The sequence below is a fragment of the Mandrillus leucophaeus genome, unplaced genomic scaffold (assembly GCF_000951045.1).
Source record: "Mandrillus leucophaeus isolate KB7577 unplaced genomic scaffold, Mleu.le_1.0 Scaffold376, whole genome shotgun sequence".
Classification (NCBI taxonomy): Eukaryota; Metazoa; Chordata; class Mammalia; order Primates; family Cercopithecidae; genus Mandrillus; species Mandrillus leucophaeus.
In genome coordinates, this window is record NW_012103987.1 from 3,126,082 (window position 1) to 3,138,929 (window position 12,848).

The 12,848-nt window shown below is 36.1% G+C and overlaps 1 protein-coding gene across 1 annotated transcript in view; it reads right to left on the bottom strand.

The window, feature by feature from the left end:
* ATAD1 (ATPase family, AAA domain containing 1) overlaps positions 1–12,616 on the bottom strand; it is a 66,166-nt gene extending 53,550 nt beyond the window's left edge. The window contains exons 1-2 of the mRNA XM_011990295.1: positions 12,506–12,616; positions 8,772–8,946 (exon numbers count right to left, since the gene is read on the bottom strand). Of these exons, the coding sequence (XP_011845685.1) occupies positions 8,772–8,933 (162 nt within the window). The 5' untranslated portion in view covers positions 8,934–8,946; positions 12,506–12,616. The remainder of the gene's footprint in view (positions 1–8,771; positions 8,947–12,505) is intronic.
* Between the last annotated feature and the right edge of the window lie 232 nt (positions 12,617–12,848).

The following is a 12,848-nucleotide window of genomic DNA, read 5'->3' on the forward strand; positions in this document are numbered from 1 at the left end:
CCTCCATCTATTACATATCCTCTTAGGCAGCCCCTCTCTACCTCCTCCTTCTCCGCTAACCTTTCCCCTTTTTTTTTCTTCTTTTTCCCCAACTCTAGAATGACCATATTCTTTTACTTCAAATTATACTTGCTGCCTCGAGCAAATGGAAATTACTCTCTCCAAGCTTAATGATTTCACTAAATTTCCTGATCACTTTCTTAGATCATATTCCTCATGACTTCTTCTTCTCCTTGACCATTCTATAACACGTTTACAATCAATTCTCTTTTGCAACCTTCTCCTTCTTTGGCTATGGTGACTTTATGCAAGTGATTCCCCAGACAGTGGGAAAAAAGTGAGAAGAAGTATAACCGAACAATCTTTGAGGTTTCAAAAAATTTTATTTGCCACCCCACCAACTTCCCCAAATTTTGATTATTTCTTTGCAGAACACAGTGTTTCAGTTGACAATCACTGCCACAGTGAACCACTATGACTGTCTGTAGTACTCTGTATACTTCAGGTGTATTCAGGTAGAAAAGACTATAACCAGTACCCTAAACATTATCTTGGTTTTATTCTCACTCCTCTGGTCTTTTTATTTTTAAAGTTCTTACAGTGCTTTTACTAATAACTAGGTAGATAAAATAATATCTTAGACTATTTAGATGAGGTATAAAGAAACACAATATAATCAACACCAATCCAGGTTTAAGAACGAGAACATTATCATAATCTTTTTCAAGCCCTTCTGTGAGGCCCTCTTCAAATACATATCTCCTCTTGTCTTTCAGGAAAAAAATCACAATCCTAAATTGAAATCATCTCGTGCTTTTCTTTAACTTAACCATACGTTTGATTCTCTACGGTTTAGTTTTACATGTTTCAGAATGTCTACATGGGTTCACACTCTATGTACTCTTCTGTGACATTTTCATCTCATTATTTCTTAGAGTTGTTGAGCATCTGTATTTCATTCACTTTTCTCTGCTTAATATTATACTCTGGCATGTGTAGTCCGAAGTATGTCACTTTGGCATAAGAATTATTTTGAGTTGAGGGAAATTTAGAAAAAAACAGATACAAGAAAAGCTGTCTGCCCTACCCCTTCTTGCCTAAAAGCAGTAAATTCACAAAGGTGTCCCTCTTCTCTTTACCAGGAAGGACAAAAGTTAATCAAAGGAAACAACTTTAGACAGCCAGAGGTTGTCTGAAGTTTAAAATCTACATAACAAATTTTAATAACTAGTCTTCATCTACCATTAGTTTCCCACAGTTTGCTGCCCCTAGAGACTCAAGGTCCTTTTCTTTTGTCTGATCACTTCTTTAAAAATTTGTTTCTTTGCCAAGATACTATATACACTCAAGTTCTAACTAAACTTTTGAATTACGCATCTCTGGTACTCCTATAGGTTGCAAGTTTGATGCATGTTAATAAACTTGTTTGTTTTTGTTTATCTATCTTTTGTTATAGAGGCCCAAATGATAATTCAGAAGGGTAGAAGGAAAAGTGTTTTTCTTCTCCTATATGTGCATATACCAACATTTATACTAATATTCCGATTGGTTCCTGCTTTTTTCTATTACAAGCAGAGCTGCTATGAGCACTCTTGCATATATCTCCTGGTTCTTGGATATACGCCCACAATAAAACTTTTGAGTCATTGACTATGCACATTTTCAACTTTGCTAGATAATGCCAAACTATCTCCCAAAATGGTTATACTAATTCATATTCCCAACAGCAATACTTTTGTTCCTACTGTTTCACATTCTCTGAAGCACATGTTATTGACAGACTTAAAATTTTACAACTTGGCAGGGGTGAAAAGGTATCTCAATTTGACTTTAATTTGCATTTCTTTGATTCCTAATCAGTTTGTGCAACTATTCATATGTTTATTGATCCCTGGAGAGTGTTCTTTTTTAATGTGCCTATTTAAATTTCTTTGCCCATTTTTCTGTTATTTTTTTCTTACTGATTCATATGTATCCTATGTATATGTCCTCAGTACAAATCTTTTAAGTTATAATAGGAAACACTTATGCAGTACTGTTATATTTTACATTACATATTTAATTCCAATAGCAACCCAACAAGGTAAGTGCTATTACTACTTCTTTTACAGATAAGAAAACTCAAGTCACAAAGTAGTTAAATAAAACTTTGTGTTTTAGGATTACCTTCCCTATTTATAGACTTTTGTTCTTCCACATGAATTTCAGGAAAAAATACAACAAAACGAAAATCTGCCAGTATTTTTTTAACTGATGTTGAATTTAACTAAACTTTCAATAGTTTTATAATGTATTGTATGTCTTATGTTTGTCCATTGTTTTTTATTTTTGATGCTACTATATAATCTTTTTTTAAATGACATTTTAAAATATGGTGGATATACAGAAACAGCTGATTTTGTATACTGATTTTAAATCCAGCAAACCCATCAAACTCTCATTAATCCTGATAGCTTGTAGACATTCTTTGGCTTTCTATGGAGATCATCATATTATCCATGAATAATGACTGCTTAGTTTTTCTTTTCCAATCTCTACCTTTTTGACTTAGGCAGTGGCTAGTAACTCAGTAAAATGTTAACGACAGAAGTAATGGCAACAAAGAAAAGCCAAAAAAAAAAAAAAAAGTAACGAAAAGTAATGAAAGACAACAGGCTTGCTCCTAATCATAAAGAAAATGTTTCCAATTTTTCACTATAAAATACATTTGTTTTAGTAAATTCATTTTATCAAGTTAAAGGTCGCCTGAACCCAGGAGGCAGAGGTTGTAGTGAGCTGAGATCATGCCACTGCACTTCAGCCTGGGGAACAGAGCAAGGCTCCATCAAAAAAAAACACAAAAAACAAAAACAAAAGAAAAATAACACTATCTTCTGTTCCCATTTTATTAAGAGCTTTTATACACCCATGAACGAATGCTTAAGGCCTTTTCTGCATTGATTGAGAGAATCACATATGTTTTATTCTTTAATCTGTTAATGTTGCATATTATATTGATTTCCCATCCCATAATGAAGCCAGGCTTAAACTCCTGGGATAAATTCAACTGATTGCATTATATTTTTTCTATATTGTTGAATTTAACTTGCTAACACTTAAGATTCTTACACCAATTTAGAAGGGAGAGAGAGAAATTACAGACTACTATAGGTTTTGGAATTGTAGTTATGCTAGCCTCACACAAAGGTTATAAGTGTTCCCTTTCTGTATTCTTTCCATATTCTAGAAGAATTTGCATAAATTGGTTATTATTAATTTGTTCCTTAAATACTGGCAGAATTTGCTATAAAGTTCTATGGGCTTGAAATTTTCTTTATAAAAAGATATTTTCACTATTATTTCATAGTTATGGAACTAACCGTGTATTCTATTTCTTCTTAAGTCAGTTTTAGAAATGCCTATTTTTCTAAGGCTCTGTCCATACCTAAATTCTCAAATTTATCAATATACAGTTCACCCTTACACAACACAGGGACTGGGATGCTGATCCCACCACACTCAAAAATCCCTATAGAACTTTTGACTCCAAAAGTGAAGCTACTAAAACTACTGAACTGAACTACTAAAACTGAACTACTAAAATAGCTTTTTGTCGACCTTATCACTAACAGAAACAGTTAATAACATAGTCTGTATCCTGTATTCTTGCAATAAAGTAATCTAGAGAAAGTATGTTATTTAAAAAATCATAAAGGGATTTACATTAACTTCATCCTTGTCGTCTTCATGTTGAGTAGCGTGAGGAAGAGAGGTTGGTCTTTCTGTCTCAGGTTGGCAGAGGTAAAAGAGGTGAAGGTGGAGGGAGTGGCAGGAGAGACGGGCACACTCATTTTAACTTTCATTAAAAAAAATCGGCTTATGAGTGGACCTACACAGTTTAAACACGCTGTTAGTTGTTCAAGGGCCAACTATAGTTATTAACAGTCCTTTATAAATCCAAAAGCGGAGTTTCGCTCTTGTTGCCAGGCTGGAGTACAGCCTGGTGCTGTACTTGCAATCTTGGCTCACTGCAACCTCCGCCTCCTGGGTTCAAGCGATTCTCCTGTCTCAGCCTCCCAAGTAGCTGGGACTACAGGCACGTGTCACCATGCCCCGCTAATTTTTTATTTTTAGTAGAGACAGGGTTTCACAATGTTGGCCAGGCTGGTCTCGAACTCCTGACCTCAGATGATCTACCCACCTCAGCATCTCAAAGTGCTAGGATTACAGGTGTAAGCCACCAAGCCCGGCCCTTATTTTTAACATCTACAGCAATATTAGGCCTTTTTTGTTCCAGGTGGCATTTTATTGGTAACTTTTTTCTTGTCAGTTTGACAAGTCTTGATTTAACATCTTTTCAAAAAAACCAATTTGGGGTTTTATTGATTTTTCTGTACTGTATATTCACTTTCTATTTCATTAACCTATGTTGTTATTTCCATTCATTTCATTATTATGTGTTTTACCCAGGAGTCATTTTAAAATATTTCCTACTTTCCAAACTTATTTTTCTAATGATCTCTACTGTACTGTACCATAGCGGTACATAGTATTGGTAGCGATACTATGAAACTTGAGATTTGCTTTATTATCTAGTATTTGGTTTATTTGCACAAATCATATGTGCTTCACATATGTACTTTACATTTATTTCGGCACAATATACTATATGTGCCCATTTTTTATTTAAATCTTCTATATCCTTAATTTTAAAAAAATCTGAACAATTATTAGGTGTTAAAAATCTCTCACCATGTTGATGGAGATGTCTATTTTTCCATGTAGTTCTATCATATTTTTGTTTTATATATTTTGAGGCTACATCAATAGTTACACACAAATAGAAATGTTATATTTATTGGTGAACTGAAATCTTTCATCATTTATTTAGCAAACATTTTCTCCAGTATCTTTGCCTCACAATTTCTTTTTGCCCAGCCAGCTTTCTTCTTATATTTGTGTGGTATATGCATTTTCCATCTTTTTACTTTCAATCTTTCTGTATCTACATTTTAGATGTGTTACCTCGCCCAGCATATGGCTTAAATTTCTCTCTTTAAACTATTCATCTTTAAAACATTATGTCTTTATCTTTAGTTAAAATACTACAGATAGCCTTTTGGGGTTCTAGATTTATTGGAGTATCATCTGTGAGACTACCTACCTTAGACTGGCTCTGTGTTTTGTATACTGAGCCCCTCTGAAATCATAAAAACAGAATTCAGCAAATTCCCTCAAGGTAAAGGCTGGCAATCAAGCTCACCTTATCTTTCTGAAATTTTTGTCTTAAGTTTTTAACCCGTATTCTTTACTTTGTTGATAGTTCATGAATGCCTTTAAGATTTTTAGGCCAGGTGCGGTGGCCCACACCTGTAATCTCAGCACTTTGGGAGGCCAAGGCAGGTAGATCACTTGAGGTCAGGAGTTCGAGACCAGCCTGGTTAACATGGTGAAATCCCATCTCTACTAAAAATACAAAAATTAGCCGGGTGTGGTGGCATGCATCTGTAATCCCAGCTACTCCAGAGGCTGAGGTGGGAGAATTGCTTGAACCAGGGAGGAGCAGGGCGCAGTGAGCTGAGATTGTGCCACTGCACTCCAGCCTGTGCAACAGAGCAAGACTCTGTCTCAAAAATAAATAAATAAAACAAGATTTTTAAAAAATTATCAAGCTTGTTTAGCTGTTTTCAGCAGGAGCCAGGCCAGGTACCTTGTTACCCATATTGACCTATTCATTTTTCACTGGATGCACATCATCTTTCTACACCCTAAATGAAGGAAATGTATCAAAGTTTACTCTTCAGCTTACCAATTATAGTGCATTATACCATCTCCTTTGGAGACTTCATCACTCTTTGTATAGTAATTACCATTTATTATAGTGACAATTACATTAGAATTTCTCAAAAAATATATGTATAAATCTTGATGATGGTGAGGGGAGATGGGGAATGGTTTAGGAAAAGTCCTACAAATGATATATACACATACAGGAATAACCATATGACCTACTCTATCCTAGGTGAGACTCACTGCTTTAACAACTCCAACTACTTATAACCATCTGACAAGGAAATTTACCTCTAGATTGACCTTTTTTCTGAGATTCAGACCTGCAACTTCAATTGCTGTATGAACTTTTCCTCCTGAATTCCTCCCACCAACACAAACCCAACATGGCTGGATCAAATGTCATCTTCTCATAAATTTGCCCTACCGACCAGTTTCCAAACCTCTATAAAAGATATTATGAGTCTTTGAGGTATCCAGACAAATCTTTGATTCATTTTTAAGATGTCCTTTTTCTTTTCCCACATCATCACAAAGTCCTTCCTGCATTCATTTGTGTTAGTCTATTTCACTCATTTCATTTCTTTTGTCACCCTCTTATTCCAAGAGGGTGTCAGGACTGTTGTAGTCTATCACCAACAGAGCTTGCTTCTAGTCCCTCTTGATTTCTATTCCTTCTACGTACTGCTATAAGGTGAATTATCCTTAAAACATTGTATATCAGCCACCCATTCAAATATATTTAATGAGTTAAGACTGCCTACAGAAGTCTTCAATTGGTCAACAGCATATTTATTTATTTATTTATTTATTTTTGAGATGGAGTCTCTCTCTGCTGCCCAGGCTGGAGTGCAGTGGTGTGATCTTGGCTCACTGCAACCTCTGCCTCCTGGGTTCAAGCAATTCTCAACCTCCCGAGCAGCTGGGCATGTGACATCACATTCGGCTAATGTTTTGTATTTTTATTAGGGATGGGGTTTTGCCATGTTGGCCAGGCTGATCTCGAACTCCTGACCTCAAGTGATCTGCCTGTCTCGGCATCCCAAAGTTGTGGGATTACAGGCATGAGCCACCGCATGGCCAGTCAACAGCATGTTTAATAGTTGCCCAGAGATGTAGGGAAGAGAAGAGGAGGGGTAACCAAGAGGCTATAGCCATTGGCCAAGCAAATCCCATTTCATCCTGAGTGTTTCAAACACTGGTAAATTACTGTGGAATGGGATAATGCTAGAAGCAAAAAGTATCCCTCCTTTTCAGTTGATGATGGATTTCTAAAATGCTGTGTATTTTTTATCAGCCTCAGTCCACCCAACAAAACAAAAAGGACCAAAGAAGGAAAAAGTAGAGCATTCTATTTAAAACTGTCCTTGCCTACCCTAGAGACCAAGCTCTTTCATGAAGCCACCTTCAACTACCTTAATCACTGGTGACTACTATTTTCCCTAAGATCCACAGTTTCTGTCTACACTACTCAATAAGAAACTGGCATATGCTTCTTACTATTATAATTTATATTATCATGAACAAATCTTTTCTCCCTACCATGGGTACTACGAAGGACACAGTGTCTAATACTTCATATACCTGATATTTAGAATACTATACACATAATTTTAAATGAAGGCTTAATAATGATGGTTCATTCATGTAGTATTTAGCATCTATATTTAGCTTTCTGTATGTCTTCTACATGTGTATTCCAGGAGTTCTTAGAAGCCAAGGGGAAAAAAAGACAAAATTATCTTTAAAAGTCACACCTCTGCTTTTTAAAATGCTGAAATGATGTAACTTACAGTATTTTGACATCAGACTTAAACTGACTTTCATGATTCAGGTGGGAGAAAGAAAACTCTACACCTAGGTTGACAAATGGATACACTCAAATTAGTTTTTTTTTGTTTTGTTTTGTTTTAAATCTACCCTGGTCAGACTTCCCAGAGATTTACAAATAGGCTGATAATATAATCTAGAACTTCAGTCAACTATTTTATAATACAATTCAAGGAAAAAGTTCAGAATTGTCCAAAGTGCCTTTCAGATATACACTTATTGCAGTGTTTATAAAATTGTGGTTTTCACTTTTTGCTGATGTAAGGGCTATGCATAACATTGTAAAACAGTCATTTATTTACATCCCTATTTCCCACACTAGCCTATAGCATTTTGAAAGAACAAGATTTATTAATCTTTTTTCTTCAGTATCAAGCAGTTGCTAGGAACTCAATAAATGTTTATTGAAGAAATCTGTCACAACTCATATGACAGACCTAAAAATCCATGGATATCTTATTCAATTATTTTAAGATAAATTATGTTATTATACCATAAGATATTCAATAAGATATAAATATTTTAGCTATTAATTATTGTTTTAAAAAAAAGGAGCCAGAGGGAAAAGCCACCTAACAGCACAAAAAATGTGTAAGACTCCTTTAAGGTTTTTATGTTTTGATGACAAACAGAAACCAAACATATCACTTTTAAAAGGAAATGACCACAAGAGGCAGCAGATGAGAAGTTCAAAACTACAGCTTATTATTAACAATCAACAACTTTTAGAGCCATTTATTAATCAGATTTTAGTGTAGCTTATAAGTTTAAGACTGAGAATGTTTCAGTACTATCCACATTTCAGAAGTCATACACAGCAAAAGGAATATCATTACTGAAGATAAATATTTTGGGTTAACCTAAAAAATTTTACCTAGATCCTACCTTGAAAGCTGACAAAAATATTCTAATGAACATGTTCACAATATTATATTTTTATTCTTCATTTCTCTTCTTCTGATAAGTTGTTTCTATAGTAAAAATGACTTGAAATAATGTCATAATAAACTAGTACTTTGTAAGAGTAATAAAATTAACTACGAGTACCAATACATTTTCATGTGAGTCTTACAGCATTTCTCATTAATTTGTTAACTCTATCAAATTTTTAGTTTGAGGGGAAAATATTTGTTAGCCACAAGAAAAGTGATCTTCAGACATTTCAATCATACCTGTTTCTGAGCTTCTACTTTTTGCTTTCTGGTTGGATCAATTGCATCTACCATCCATTTGATAGTAAAGTATGTCACTGCACCAAATATTGTCAAACGGAAAATTAAACCAACAACTTCATTCCGACTCAAAGGACGAGAAAAGGCTTCAGCATGTACCATCTTGATTGTTAACCTTAAAAAAAACAAACAGAAATGTCACTAGGTAATAACTATACTTATTAAAATTGGGAGACTAACAAAGTAGCTTAAACTAAGCAAGAAAAACTAACTTCTAGTCAAATTAAAATATTACCTACCTTAAACAAAGTGTTTCATTTTAAGGAGAAATGGATTTTTAAATGTTAAGTAAACAAATACATTTAAAGCTCCTCTTGCAAACTAGAAGTAGACTAGAAACTCAGATTTATTTGGTAGAATTAATCATTTTATTTGAAAAATACAGTAAATATCTTAAGGTATTTACTCAAACAGCTTTAAAGAACTATTTCAGAGTCTAGGAAAGTATCGACTACAACACTAATCCCACTGAAGAAAGGCGGCCCGACAATACTAATGTGATGGTAAGAATTTCTTCTATTAACTGTAATGTACACCAGGTAATTTCTGAGTGAAATTCAAATTGTGAACTCACTCACTTTTTCCTCATACCTACTTTTAAAGGTTTTCAAGGCCTGCTTAAATTTAAACATGCCATTTTCTCAATTAATAAGTGGCATTAAATTTTTTGAGTCACACTATTGCTCCCAACAACCCAGCTAAGTAGGAAGCAATAGAACTTGGAAAAATCTTGAACTGAGACAACTACTACAAGAATACAGCACTCACCCAAGCTAAAGAGAAAAAAAAAGAGGTAAATGTGCCTACTTTTGCATATATCCCTGAACAGCTACATCAATCAAAGCTAGGCTTACAGAAGACATACACTCCTCTGTCAACGGCAATAACTACTCAGAAGAATAAGCTTGTTAGGGGTGATATGACTATCACATTTTGGGAGATAGGATCTTAGCTTCAAATAATGCCATTATACTTTCAGTACAGGAGTGTGCTGAATGCTATGGAATATATAAGAAAAAGAGAATATGTATTTGCACTCATAAACATGACAAAAACAGAATTGGTATGGCTCAGCACAGATAAAAATTAGGTACTGCATAAATATCCACAGTCCTTCCAGCTCTAAAATTCTCCTCTCACTACTACTAAATTAAAGAGCCTCTTCACCTTCCTCCCTCTAGAATAGCTCCAAAATTTTTTTATTTCCTTTTATACACCTCACCTCCACTCAAGGATATATACTTCTTCTCTCTAATCAAAAGACTCCAAAGTATTCCCTTTACAGGATTCCCAAGCATTTAAAACTATTCTAATCTAGAATCTAGCTCCAGGGTCAATTTTAAGCATTTTATCTTTCACCCCTTTTCAAAGGGACTCTAAATAGCTGTAGTCACTAGTATCTGAAAATCCCACACATATTTTCCCTTCAGGATATCTGTCTAGTACCCTGCATGGGCCATTTACCCTCATTCACCTTCAAACTAGTCAAATTCTATCCTAACTTCAAAAATCAACTTCATCTGCTCCATAAATCCTTTCAAATCACATGAATTTTCTGTATTATTCATTTTGCCCTATTATAATATCTTAAAAAAGTCTTGCTTTTAATCATTATTGACCTTATGAGATATCTACTCAACTAGAATTTAAATCCTTTTAAACAAGATGTATATCTTATGTACCTTTATAACTGTTATGCACAAAACAGGCCTTTATAATTGCCACACACAGAGGCTATTCAAAAATTATCTGTTCAACCGATAAATTGCAACTGAAGAAAAACTCCCAATCATTCCAACAGAGTCACTGTCAGACTTCTGAAGGATTTCCAAAACGTTCCACATTTCTCCATTATTAGGAGCCATTCGCTTCACAATAATTATATTTAATTTAAACTTCACAACTAAATAATTGAAAGCGTTCATTTTGGAGGAAGAAACTTTGACCTAGGGATGTTAAGTGACTTAATTCATTCAATTAGCACTTACCGAACATCTATATATGACGCCCACTATATACTGAGTATACAATAATTGTTAAGATATCACCACTTTATTCAAAGAACACATTGTCCGGCTATTATATTAATTATAAAGAAAGCAAAAGAAGCCAAACAGGAGAAGGCACCTAACTGAAATCTCTCCTCATGGAACAAATCAAAGTGTGCTATCTTCAATCAGCATGGATTCCAAAAAAAATGGGTTACACAATATTTCACTTCTCATAGGAAGTAAAAAACTGACTTTTCTAGTCTTTATTCCACAAAGTTGAAAATGCAGTTGAAACGTGTTATATCACTACGTGGGGTATACTCACAGATGAAAATAATTTAGACAAGATAAGGGTTTTATTAACTTGATATGTGAAAAGTGGTGGCATTCCAGTAAAACATTTTCATTTGTTTAGAGTGGGTAGAGTGATAAAACTGTCATCTATTGGATATTCATTGAACTACATGAACAAATTAGGGCTGTTATGAACACATCCCAGTCATCAAGATAGTAACAACTTTTAATCCCATAAAAGTTCAAGATACAAAACCCGTTTATATCTTTCCCAATTCTGAAATTTTTAATGTAGTAAAGACCTAGGTCTACTAAGGCCACTTGTAAAATAGTAGTCCATCTTTTTAAATTACTTCAAAATCCTTCAATGAAACTGAAACTTGTTTTGTAGACTGTAACTATATACTTTATTGTACACTCATGTACCATTCATTTGGTATTGATATACCTGCAATGTAAGGCTGTTACAGCAACAATAGCATTAGAGCGAACATACAATAAAAGCTGCATGTGCATACAACAGCAGAGAGTGTATTTCAATCCTGTATAAACATTAAGTTCAACAAAATGAATACACAAATATGTACATATACGATGACAATGCTGTAAGCAACTAAGAAACATCCTAAAACACTATAACCTAGAGTTATTTGCTAGGCAAATATGGTATCAGGCCGTTTCATTTTAAGTTCTCCATTTCCGAGTGGAAAACTATGAAATCGTACTGTCTCATCTATGAGCAATTTATTTACATGTACAGCATTCATAGCATAGCATTCACTGTAGCATTTCTCTCCTAATTCATTGCAGTATTTCACAAATGGATTCTCAAACTCAAAAGTCCCGGTTTTGCAGACATAAAGGCCCTACGGATACAGGCTATGACAATGAAGGCCTGCCAATATCCACAGAGAGCAGGTTATTATTAACATCACCATCTTCTGCGAAAGCGTGCCCGGCCCTGAAGAAGCACCTTCGAGTCTGCACAAGGTGATTGTCGCCCGTGCGACAATCAGAGCTGGTTCATTCTAGCCGCCTTCGTCTAGGTTCGCCTGGTTCTGAAGTCTTCCGGGACGACCCCAAACACCCACAGTGACCAGGAAGCCGACAAAGATTCCCTCGGGAATGGCACGAGTTTGGGGAGGAGCTAAGCAGACCCTAAGGACTCAGGCCGGGCCGGACGCCAAGGCGAGGCCCGGGACGCCCTTGGAGGTTAATCCTCTCGAGACTAAGGGCTGCGGGGCGCTTGGGGGCGGCACTGAGGTGAGGCGTGGCAGAAGACCGGGGTGACCTTTCCTCCGGGGGTTCCCAGGTTTGAGACGGTCCTTAAAGGACCTCAGCAGGATACGACACCCATCCCATGAGGCCCCACGGGAACCCGCTACTCACCCAGGAGCAGAAACAGCGGGAGCAAATGCCCTCAGCCGGCCTCGCACAGGAAGGAAATGCAGCCTGGGAGAGAACGCTTCCGGCGGGAGCCCCGACCCACTCGCTCGCAAGGAGCATGCGCGACCCGCGGTCGCCGGCGAGAATGCGGCGTGCTCCCAGGGTTAGAAATGGTGAGCGAGAGCAAATTCGCGCACCCGATGCTTGCTTAACCTGCTACCTGCCGGACGGAGACTTTCTGCGAAGCCGGCGTGTCTGCCAGCAGCACTCGCTGAGGCTCTGAGTGTAACAGACACCACATTTGGGAAGGCGCTTATCACAGAAAGTCCCTGCCCTTCTCGCGGGC